Raw genomic sequence first — 12,244 nt, 5'->3', positions numbered from 1 at the left:
GTTAGGAGGATCCTTGGAGCCCATGTTGAGTTCCACCTTACAGAGCGGACAGGTGGTCTGGTCTGCTTTAGGAGCAGCTTGTGCTGCTGCCTTTGGAGGCTCCGATGGAGCTTTGTCCACTTTGGCCTGTCCTGATGGAGGAGCCTTAGCTGGCTGGGGTTGCTCTGATTTCATGTCCTGCTTTGGTTTCTGGGCAGCAGGTGGTTTAGTCTCTTTTGCAGGCATCTTAGGAGATACTGGTGGTGTCGTTTTGGGCTCATCCTGAACAGCTGTCGTTATCAAAGTGGATGCAGAGCTGAAGATGGAGGAACCAAAGCCAAACATCTTGCCAGTCACTGACTCAGCAGGCTTTGCAGCAGCACGTTGGGTTTTAGGACTACCAAAGCCAAAGAAGCCTCCTGACTCCTGTTTGACAGGCTGAGCTGGTGGTGGTACTGATTTGGCGGGGGAGGTCCCAGCTTTTGACGGTTGTTGTGGTGATTTTGCCGTTTCCTGTTTTGCAGGACCTGCCTTCAGCTCTGGCTTTGGAGATTGAGAAGGCTGTGCTTGTGGGGGTTTTACAACAGGCTGCTGCTGCTGGTTAGGTACATTCTGGGCAGTACTTGAGAGGACAGGTTTCTTCTCCAGTGAACCTGGCACTGGTTTGTCCATCTTTTGGGCTGCAGTTGGCATTGGGGCCTCAGGTGTAGGGGTCTCCTCTTTGTCTGGAGCTGCTTGAATTACCTCCTTTTTGACTGCTGTAGGCTCTATAGACTTCTCCTTCTGGACTAATGTTGGTGTGTCCTTCTGTTCAGGGCCAGCAGGTGCAGAAACCTTGGTTGAGGATGGTTGTGTTTTCGTCATGGGAGATCCTGGGGGCTCAGATGCTCCTAGAGCTCTCTGCATCTGGCAGTTAAGACAAAGCCATTCCTGTACCTGAAAGAAGAATATTGCAAGTAATGTTATAATAACCAACAGGAGCAAGTCAAAAATTATATATGTATGTATGTGTGTCTGTGTGTGTGTGTGTGTGTGCGTGCGTGCGCGCGTGCGTGCGTGCTCGCGCGCGTGTGTGTGTGTGTGTGTGTGTGTGTATATATATATATATATATACATAATATTATAATTAGAATAATATATATAATATTATATATACCGTATATAATATATATTACACACACACACACACACACACACACACACACACACACACACACACACACACACACACACACACACACACAGTTCATTGCTGAAAAATAAGCAACAGAACATGATATTATTATATTGTTTATAGCCAAATAAAGCAGTGTTTATTGTACAGAACAAAATTAAGGAGTGGTGCTGTTTCTAACCAATTGTTGTGCAAATTTGTTGGAATAAATGTTGACTTCCTTTCCTTAAAAAAAAATATATATACCAAGTCAAAACAATGGCAAAATTATGGGAGATAGTTTGACTTACCTCTGCTACATTTGGCATTGGATTAAATCCACAAAGGTTGCAGACAGTGTTCTTGCATTCAGTGCAGGTGTTGTAGTTAGGAGGATCCTTGGAGCCCATGTTGAGTTCCACCTTACAGAGCGGACAGTTGGACTGGCCTGCTTTGGGAGCAGCTTGAGAGACTGCTGCTGCCTTTGGAGGCTCCGATGGAGCTTTGTCCACTTTGGCTTGTACCGATGGAGGAGACTTGGCCGGCTGGGGTTGCTCTGGTTTCTTCTCTTCAGCCTTCTGAGCAGCAGGTGGCTTGGTGATCTTTGCAGGAAGCATTTTGGGAGAGGCTGGTGGTGTAGGTTTAGGAGAGACATGGGTAGCTGTGGACATCTTACGTGGAGTCGGTGGTGTCGTTTTTTCATCCTGAACAGCTGAGCTTATCAAAGTGGATGCAGAGCTGAAGATGGAGGAACCAAAGCCAAACATCTTGCCAGTCGCTGACTCAGCAGGCTTTTCAGCAGCGCGCTGACTTTTAGGGCTACCAAAGCCAAAGAAGCCTCCGGACTCCTGTTTGACAGGCTGAGCTGGTGGTGGTACCGATTTGGCCGGGGAGGCCCCAGCTTTGGCAGGCTGTGTCTTAGGAGCGCCAAAGCCAAAGAAACCTCCTGACTCCTGTTTGGCAGGCTGACCTGTTGGAAGAGCAGACTTAGCAGGAGTCCCAGCTTCTGGAGGCTGTTGTGGTGGTTTCCCAGCTTCCTGTTTTGCAGGGCCTGCCTTCATCTCTGGTTTCCCAGGTTGACCTTTTGGTGTCCCGCCAGAAGGCTGTTGGTTTTGGCCCGACTGTGCAGTCTTCTGCTGTCCAGGCTGTTGTAAAGAAGGGGTAACATCACTCTCTGCGGTAGTGGCTGGGACAATTTTGTCAGGCAGTGACGCAGCTGAAGGGGAAACTTGCTTCTTTGGTGAATCAAGTCCCGGGGTTTCTATTGCTTTGATTGTGGCAGAAGTAAAAGGTTCATGCTTGGGTGAGGCTGCTTTAGGAATGTCTTCGTGAGGGGGAACTGGCATCGGGGTCTCTTGCTTATGTGGTGCAGCAGGCACAGCAGCCTCTTTGCTTGCTGAGGACTGAGCTTTCATCATTGGAAGGCCTGGGGGCTCAGCTGTTCCAAGTGCTCTCTGCATCTGGCAATTGAGACATAGCCATTCCTTCACCTAAAAACAAAACACACGCAAACACACGCACGCACGCCCGCGCACACACACACACACACACACACACACACACACACACACACACACACACACACACACACACACAAACACAATTATTTTCATTCTTTGTATTTTGTTAATATACCAAACTTCAATACAATCCTGCTGGCATTCTCAAAATAGTCTTTAGTTTGGCTCAAACATATTTTATTCTATTAGAAGGGGACAAATGAGTGATTGGCAAAAGAAAAGGTTTAACAATGTTTTAAGTGAATTAAAAGAGCAGAGGAACGTCAGAGACAATAAAGGGGAAACTGGTTTACCCTGAATACACTTTACAATCCCATCTTTTTATGATAGTATAGCCTAATAAGTACAGCTAAAGTAGGAGAATAATTATATTAAACTAAGGTCTCTGCTGATCGAAAATGCAAACACTACATTGGGTGATTTATTCTAGGTCAAGTAGGGTTTTGATTCGTTGGATTACCTCTGCTACATTTGGCATAGGGCTAAATCCACATTTGTTGCAGACGGTGTTCTTGCAGTCAGTGCAGGTGTTGAAGTTGGGAGGATCTTTGGAGCCCATGTTAAGTCCCCCCTTACAGAGTAGACAGGTAGACTGGCCTGCTTTCAAAGCACCTGGAGGAGCCAGTTTCGCAGGCGATGTTTCATCTTTTGGAGGTTGTTGTGGAGGTTTGCCAAGATTCTGGTTTGGAAGAGGGATGGGCTCTTGGTTTACAGGCTGTTTTGAGAGCTGAGCATCACGGTCAGTTGCTCTTTGAATTATTTCAGTTTTCTTTTCTTCTACAGAAGCTTCTGTTTCTGAGATGTTGTTAGTTTCTGTGGAGCTTGGTGGAGTGGGATCCATTTTCTTTTGGGGAGATGATACACGGTCAACAACAACAAGTGAAGCTTGAGCAGGAGCTTCTTTAGTGAGGACTGAAACTGTAGCAGACATCTCCTTGGTGATAGTTGCGGCAGTGGTAGGAACCTCCTTAGCAGGTGGAGAACCAGTTGTGGCTTCCTTTGGCAGGGATGGAGCAGTAGACGGGGTCTCCATGGACAGTGATGAATCAGTGGTTGGGGTAATATCATTATCCATTTGAGACGGGGGTATGGACTCCTGTTTCTTTTGTGGTGCATGTGGTTTAGGACTGTCCATTTGAATTTTCTCCGGTACGTCCTTTGCTTTTTGTGTGGCAGTTGTCTCTTTTTGGGCAGCAGCAGGTGTAGACACTTTGTTGGGTGATGCCTGCGGTTTCGAGATTGGTTCTATGGATTCAGTTGCTGCAATCGCTCTTTGCATCTGACAAGTCAGACACAACCACTCCTTCACCTGCAGAAAAACATATGATTTTGAAGAAATATCTGTAAAATAATATTATTATTATTTCCATATAATGATCTATTTCAATTATTTCACAAAAATATACTGCATCATCTACGTTTTGAGTGTTATAACACATTTTTAGTGTCAACCTTTAAAAAAAGTTGAAAAACTTTTAAACTTTGACATGGTCAGGGAACAGGGAAGGCAAGACATGCAAATAGCTGTAGTAGGCACTGAATACAGACCAAAGAAGCAGTATAGGCTACTATAAAAACAAGGATTTTACCATTTTTGTAAGATGGTAAAACGCATATCTTATCCAACTAAAGCAAGAATTTAAAGTTCTGTGGATGATGCCAGTGAACCTTACTTACCTCTACATTTGGCATGGGGTTAAATCCACAAAGGTTGCAGACAATGTTCTTGCATTCGGTGCAGGTGTTATAGTTAGGAGGATCCTTGGAGCCCAAATTGAGTTCCACCTTACAGAGTGGACAGGTGGACTGTCCTGTTTTGAGAGCAGCTTGGGAGACTGGTGCTTCCTTTGGAGGCTCTGGTGGAGCTTTGTCCTTGGCTTGTACCAATGGAGGAGTCTTGGCCTGCTGGGGTTTCTCTGGTTTCTTATCCTGCTCTGATTTCTGAGCAACAGGTGATTTGGCCGCCTTTGGAGGAGCCATCTTGGGAGAAACTGGTGGCGTGGTTTTGGATTCATCCTGAACAGCGGAGGTTATCAAAGTGGATGTAGAGCTGAAGATGGAGGAACCAAAACCAAACATCTTCCCAGTCGCAGCAGGCTTTGCAGTATCAGTTTTAGGACCACCAAAGCCGAAGAAGCCTCCTGACTCCTCCTGTTTAGCTGGGGTGGCATTGCTCTGCTTACTCTGGTCTGGTGGTTTCTGACTGGGTGGTGGGCTGGCCTTTTTCGGACTTTCTGGCCCTCTAGCAGCTTCAGCCTTGACTGTCTGTGCTGCTCCTGACTGTTTCCTCTGAGGTGAGTGTGGTGCTGAAGAGTCTTTCTTCTCAGGTTCAGTTGGGTTGTTGATATCCTTGTTTTGGGGTTTGACCAAGGTGGGTCCTGGGGGCTGAGATACTTCCAGAGCCCGCTGCATCTGGCACGTTAGACACAGCCACTCTTTCACCTAAAAAAAATAATTTTCTGTTATACAATGTTAGGTAACCCATGTAATTGCAAGTTATTTTTCCTTTTTTAATCTACTTTGATTCAATAGCATGACATGCATAATTTGAACATTATATGGAGACAGAAAGAGATCAGTATACATGTAAAAATGTGAATGTCAAAACTAAAAAGGTGAATGTGGTGTAGCTCTTTCTTATCTTAGTGAAAAGTAAAAAGTGAATGGTAATAAAAATGATTTGCTCTCTCTAGACCTACCTCTGTATTACTTGGCATAGGGTTAAATCCACATTGGTTGCAGACACTGTTCTTGCATTCAGTGCAGGTGTTGTAGTTAGGAGGATCCTTAGAGCCCATGTTGAGTTCCACCTTACAGAGTGGACAGTTGGACTGGTCTGCTTTGGGAGGAGCTTGAGAAGCTGCAGTTTCCTTTGGAGGCTCTGATGGAGCTTTGTCCACTTTGGCCTGCCCTGATGGAGAAGACTTGGCCTGCTGGGGTTGCTCTGGTTTCTTCTCCTGCTCTGGCTTCCGGGCAGCAGGGGATTTGACCTCTTTTGCTGGAGACATCTTGGGAGAAACTGGTGGTGTGGTTTTGGGCTGGTCCTGAACACCTGAGTTGATCAAAGTGGATGCAGAACTGAAGATGGAGGAACCAAAGCCAAACATCTTCCCAGTCGCTGACTCAGCAGGCTTTTCAGCAACGCGTTGAGTTTTGGGGCTACCAAAGCCAAAGAAGCCCCCTGACTCCTGCTGTGTAGCTGGAGTGGCATTACTCTGCTTACGTGCAGTTTGACTTGTCTGGTCTGGTGGTTTCTGAGGACCTGTCTTCTGGCTCTCCTGTGGTGTTTTCTGACCAGGAGCTTGTCTGGCCTGTTTCTCACTCCCTGGGCCTTTAGCAGGGTCGGCCTTGGCTGGTTGTGTTGCCGATGTCTTCTGAGGGGAACCTGGTGCTGAGAGCTCCTTTTTGAGGGGTGCAGCAGCAGTTGGTGTCTGCTTTTGAGGTTCAGTTGGTTTGGCGGAGTCCTTCAGTTGGCCAGCAGCAGGTGTAGAGACTTTACTGGGTGATGTCTGGGATTTCATCATGGGAGCCCCTGGGGGCTCAGGTGCTCCTAATGCTCTTTGCATCTGACAGTTAAGACATAGCCACTCTTTCATCTAAAATAAGAAAGCATTAAACACATGGTTATGTGCTGTTTGTAATTTGAGAATAATTTGAAAACAATTACTAGAGAAACTGACTGCCCATGCACTTCACAGTAAATATGTCAATGTAAATAAATAAGTAAATACATAATCGTACCCAAAATAATTTTCCAATGTGCATGTTGCAAATATAAGTGGATACACAAGTATGATTTTCCTTTCATCACAAATGTTTCAGTATTAGTTTTCTTACCTCTGCTACATTTGGCATAGTGCTAAATCCACATTGGTTGCAGACACTGTTCTTGCATTCAGTGCAGGTGTTGTAGTTAGGAGGATCCTTGGAGCCCATGTTGAGTTCCACCTTACAGAGTGGACAGTTGGACTGGCCTGCTTTAGGAGGAGCTTGAGAGACTGCTGCTACCTTTGAAGGCTCTGATGGAGCTTTGTCCACTTTGGCCTGCCCTGATGGAGAAGACTTGGCCTGCTGGGGTTGCTCTGGTTTCTTCTCCTGCTCTGGCTTCCGGGCAGCAGGGGATTTGACCTCTTTTGCTGGAGACATCTTGGGAGAAACTGGTGGTGTGGTTTTGGGCTGGTCCTGAACACCTGAGTTGATCAAAGTGGATGCAGAACTGAAGATGGAGGAACCAAAGCCAAACATCTTCCCAGTCGCTGACTCAGCAGGCTTTTCAGCAACGCGTTGACTTTTAGGGCTACCAAAGCCAAAGAAGCCTCCTGACTCCTGCTGTGTAGCTGGAGTGGCATTACTCTGCTTACGTGCAGTTTGACTTGTCTGGTCTGGAGGTTTCTGAGGACCTGTCTTCTGGCCCTGCTGTGGTGTTTTCTGTCCAGGAGCTGTGCTGGCCTGCTTATGACTCCCTGGTCCATTAGCAGCCTCAGCCTTATCTGACTGTGCTGCTAATATAGACGGTTTCTTCTGAGGGGAGACTGGTTCAGAGGTTTCCTTCTTCTTTTGTTCAGCAGGTGTTGGGGCGTCCTTCTTTTGAGGCTCAGTTGGTTTGGCGGAATCCTTCAGTTGGCCAGCAGCAGGTGTAGAGACTTTACTGGGTGATGTCTGGGATTTCATCATGGGAGCCCCTGGGGGCTCAGATGCTCCTAATGCTCTTTGCATCTGACAGTTAAGACATAGCCACTCTTTCATCTAAAATAAGAAAGCATTAAACACATGGTTATGTGCTGTTTGTAATTTGAGAATAATTTTAAAACAATTACTGATGTATGCAGGGAAGAAACAGACTGCCCATACACTTCACAGTAAATATTTCAAGGGGGGGTATAGGAAATATAATAATACTACTACTACTACTACTAATAATAATAATAATAATAATAATAATAATAATAATAATAATTAACTACCACCACCACCACCACCACCACCACCACCACCACCACAACAACAACAATAACAACAACAACAATAAAAAAATTAATTTTATCAAAAATATCCAATGTGATTACTGCAGCTATAAGTGGATACAAAAGTATGATTTCTTTTATCACAAAAAATGTTTCAGTATTACTTTTCTTACCTCTGCTACATTTGGCGTGCTAAATCCACATTGGTTACAGACAGCGTTTCTGCATTCAGTGCAGGTGTTGTAGTTAGGAGGATCCTTAGAGCCCACATTGAGTTCCACCTTACAGAGCGGACAGGTGGTCTGGCCTGCTTTGGGAGGAGCTTGAGAAGCTGCAGTTTCCTTTGGAGGCTCTGATGGAGCTTTGTCCACTTTGGCCTGCCCTGATGGAGAAGACTTGGCCTGCTGGGGTTGCTCTGGTTTCTTCTCCTGCTCTGGCTTCCGGGCAGCAGGGGATTTGACCTCTTTTGCTGGAGACATCTTGGGAGAAACTGGTGGTGTGGTTTTGGGCTGGTCCTGAACACCTGAGTTGATCAAAGTGGATGCAGAACTGAAGATGGAGGAACCAAAGCCAAACATCTTCCCAGTCGCTGACTCAGCAGGCTTTTCAGCAACGCGTTGACTTTTAGGGCTACCAAAGCCGAAGAAGCCTCCTGACTCCTGCTGTGTAGCTGGAGTGGCATTACTCTGCTTACGCGTAGTTTGACTTGTCTGGTCTGGTGGTTTCTGAGGAGGACCTGTCTTCTGGCTCTCCTGTGGTGTTTTCTGACCAGGAGCTTGGCTGGCCTGTTTCTCACTCTCTGGTCCTTTAGCAGGGTCGGCCTTGGCTGGTTGTGTTGCCGATGTAGACTGTGTCTTCTGAGGGGAACCTGGTGCTGATATCTCCTTTTTGAGGGGTGCAGCAGCAGTTGGGGTCTGCTTTTGAGGTTCAGTTGGTTTGGCGGAGTCCTTCAGTTGGCCAGCAGCAGGTGTAGAGACTTTACTGGGTGATGTCTGGGATTTCATCATGGGAGCCCCTGGGGGCTCAGATGCTCCTAATGCTCTTTGCATCTGACAGTTAAGACATAGCCACTCTTTCATCTAAAACAAGAAAGCATTAAACACATGGTTATGTGCTGTTTTCTAATATGAGAATAATTTCAAAACAATTATTATCCTATAATAAGAATGTGAAGTGTCTGTGTGTCCGTGTCCGAGTGTGTGTGTGTGTGTGTGTGTGTGTGTGTGTGTGTGTGTGTGAGCAGAATTATGTTAGGCCGCAGCTATGCCATTTTCTGTGCGATCGCGCTGGATCTGTCAGGAAGTGTAAAGAGCACCCCTGCGGGTGACCTAAACGGAGCCAGATTTTTGAATTAGGTAATTAGTGCCGACTAAATGGGCAAACAATGGCTAATTAGTGGCCAAAATGCCTCAGCACAGGTTCAGCAGCATGGAGAGCTCCAGAGTGGAGCAGCACACAGGGGAGTGCAGTTTGAAGCAGCCAGTGACCTCTGGAGCAGCACACAGGTGAGCTGAGTTGGACAGTAATCAGACACTGAAGAGGACTATGACAGCCCTCTTGGGAGACAGGAGAGGCTGCATGCCAACTCTGTGAGTGAGGCCTGACTAAATGGCCAGTCACACAGGGACGGCTATTCTGCTACTGTTGAGAAACGGACTGCCCACAAACGCACTTCACAGTATTTCAATGTAAAAACAAAAACAAAAAAACAACAATAATAATGGTAATAATAATAATAATAATAATAATAATAATAATAATAATAATAATAATAATAATAATAATAATAATAATAAATCTTAATCTTAAAATCATTTTTCTATGTGATTACTGCAAATATAAGTTGATAAACAAGTATAATATTCCATTCATAACAAAGAATGTTTCAGTATTACTTTTCTTACCTCTGCTACATTTGGCATAGTGCTAAATCCACATTGGTTACAGACAGCGTTTCTGCATTCAGTGCAGGTGTTGTAGTTAGGAGGATCCTTGGAGCCCACGTTGAGTTCCACCTTACAGAGCGGACAGTTGGACTGGCCTGCTGTGGGAGCAGCTTGAGAGACTGCTGCTGCCTTTGGAGGCTCTGGTGGAGCTTTGTCCACTTTGGGTTGTCCTTCTGGAGGAGCCTTGGCCTGCTGGAGTTGCTCTGATTTCTTCTCCTGCTCTAGCTTCTGAGCAGGGGGTGGTTTGGGCTCTTTTGCTGGAGACATCTTAGGAGAAACTGTTGGTGTAGTTTTGGCGGAGATATTGGCCGCTGTAGACATCTTGCGGGACACTTGTGCTGGTCCAGACATCTTGCGAGAACCTGGTGGTGTAGTGTGAGATTCATCCTGAACAGCTGAGCTTATCAAAGTGGATGCAGAACTGAAGATGGAGGAACCAAAGCCAAACATCTTCCCAGTCGCTGACTCAGCAGGCTTTGCAGCATCAGGTTGGGTTTTAGGACCACCAAAGCCGAAGAAGCCTCCTGACTCCTCCTGTTTAGCTGGGGTGGCATTGCTCTGCTTACGTCCAGTTTGACTTGTCTGGTCTGGTGGTTTCTGAGAACCTGATGTGCTACGGGTCTCCTGTGGTGTTTTCTGACCAGGAGCTTGGCTGGCCTGTTTCTCACTCTCTGGTTCTTTAGCAGGGTTGGCCTTGGCTGGTTGTGTTGCCGATGTCTTCTGAGGGGAACCTGGTGCTGAGATCTCCTTTTTGAGGGGTGCAGCAGGAGTTGGTGTCTGCTTTTGTGCCACAGAAGCTTTGTTGGGTGAAGGTTTTGTCATGGGAGGTCCTGGGGGTTCAGATGCACTTAGTGCCCTCTGCATCTGACAGTTCAGACATAACCATTCCTTCACCTGAAAAAAAAAAGATGAATTAAAAGTAAAACACAATAACAGCTGCATGTAATCACTTAACAATGTTAAAATATGAAATAAGTGTGTGTATTCTTGTACACTCATGTGTTGTCACATATTTGTTTCAACTTTTCAAATTGATTTTAATCTAGTTTAAAAGTAAAATGTGCTTTTATGTGGAAATGTACCCATTTATCCATCCTCTTAACAAGCAACATTAACTATTTCATTGTATTACCTCTGACACATTTTGCATTGTGCTAAATCCACATTGGTTGCAGACAGTGTTCTTGCAGTCAGTGCAGGTGTTGTAGTTGGGAGGATCCTTGGAGCCCAAATTGAGTTCCACCTTACAGAGCGGACAGCTGGACTGTCCTGTTTTTGGAGCAGCTTGGGAGACTGCGGCTTCTTTTGGAGGGTCTGATGGAGCTTTGTCTTTGCCTTGTGCAGATGGAGGAGCCTTGGCCTGCTGGGGTTGCTCTGATTTCTGAGCAGCAGGTGATTTGGCCACCTTTGGAGTAGCCATCTTGGGAGAAACTGGTGGCGTGGTTTTGGGCTGGTCCTGAACAGCTGAGTTGATCAAAGTGGATGCAGAACTGAAGATGGAAGAACCAAAGCCAAACATCTTCCCAGATGCTGACTCTGCAGGCTTTGCAGTATCACGCTGACTCTTAGGGCTTCCAAAGCCAAAGAACCCTCCTGACTCCTGCTGTGTAGTTGGGGTGGCGTTGCTTTGCTTACGTCCACTTTGACTTGTCTGGTCTGGTGGTTTCTGAGGAGGTGTTGTTCTCTGGCTCTCCTGTGGCATTTTCTGACCAGGAGCTGGGCTGGCCTGTTTCTGACTCTCTGGCCCTCTAGCATCCTCAACCTTGGCTGGTTGTGTTGCTGTTGTAGACGGCTTCCTCTGAGGGGAGCCTGGTGCTGAGATCACCTTCTTTTGAGATCCAGCAGGTGTTGGAATGTCTTTCTTTTCAGGTTCATCTCGTTTGGGAGTGTCCTTCTTTAGAGCAGCAGCGGGTGTAGGGACTCTATTCGGTGAGGTCTGTTGTTTCATCGTGAGAGTTCCTGGGGGCTCTGATGCTCCTAGTGCTCTCTGCATCTGGCAGTTGAGACATAACCACTCCTGCTCCTAAAACAACACAATCAATTGATCAGTGGCATTTCAATCAATGTTGTCTCACCATGGGATGCCATTTAATTGTCTAAAATTAGACTATTATGTCGAAATAGTAAGTCAACTATATTACGTAGTACAGTACTAGTAGACAAATCAGTATGGAAATAATGGTAAGGTACAGGTAAGTTTCCTGTAGTCCTTAGGATATGTTTGGTGATTTTTGACCTATATTATTATTTGTCTCCTGTAGTATTTGAACCCACAGACAATATTGTCTCCCAAGTCAGCTGTTGGTTGAAATGGCGAGATCCCACAGTTAGCCTCTTGGTGCTAAATAAGTCCAAATGTCTATTCAAGTCATTTGTATGCTCCACAGGGGAGTTGAGAGTAAATGGACAAGTTGCAAAGCACATCAATTAAAGTGAGCTCAGATTTAAAGACAGAATTCCATCACGCACACTTTCATTAATCAGGAAATCACAGAACTATTTGTCTTTGCCACAGGACAGACTGCTGTGGGGTGAAAGAGTGTTACTGGTGGTGGTAGCGTTCTCCTGTTCTCTGGGCTCACTGGGAATATATAAATGTGTCAGTTGGTCAACATACAGTAGTTTTCACAGACTGAGGTTTTGGAGATATTTTGACATACCCCGTGTTGTTCGCAGCAAGAG

At 45.9% G+C, this 12,244-nt stretch overlaps 1 protein-coding gene across 1 annotated transcript in view; it reads right to left on the bottom strand.

Moving 5' to 3' along the window:
* pclob (piccolo presynaptic cytomatrix protein b) overlaps positions 1 to 12,244 on the bottom strand; it is a gene marked incomplete at both ends in the record, with an annotated part of 76,433 nt that overhangs the window by 49,452 nt on the left and 14,737 nt on the right. Inside the window, 7 exons of the mRNA XM_083654707.1 lie at positions 1,444 to 2,592; positions 4,330 to 5,064; positions 5,352 to 6,248; positions 6,490 to 7,398; positions 7,790 to 8,695; positions 9,521 to 10,456; positions 10,695 to 11,585. Of these exons, the coding sequence (XP_083510833.1) occupies positions 1,444 to 2,592; positions 4,330 to 5,064; positions 5,352 to 6,248; positions 6,490 to 7,398; positions 7,790 to 8,695; positions 9,521 to 10,456; positions 10,695 to 11,585 (6,423 nt within the window). The remainder of the gene's footprint in view (positions 1 to 1,443; positions 2,593 to 4,329; positions 5,065 to 5,351; positions 6,249 to 6,489; positions 7,399 to 7,789; positions 8,696 to 9,520; positions 10,457 to 10,694; positions 11,586 to 12,244) is intronic.

The sequence above is a fragment of the Poromitra crassiceps genome (genome assembly GCF_964638095.1).
Source record: "Poromitra crassiceps genome assembly, chromosome: 18".
NCBI lineage: Eukaryota > Metazoa > Chordata > Actinopteri > Beryciformes > Melamphaidae > Poromitra > Poromitra crassiceps.
Note: the sequence above shows the minus strand (reverse complement) of the source record. Positions and strands in the feature narration are given on the sequence as shown.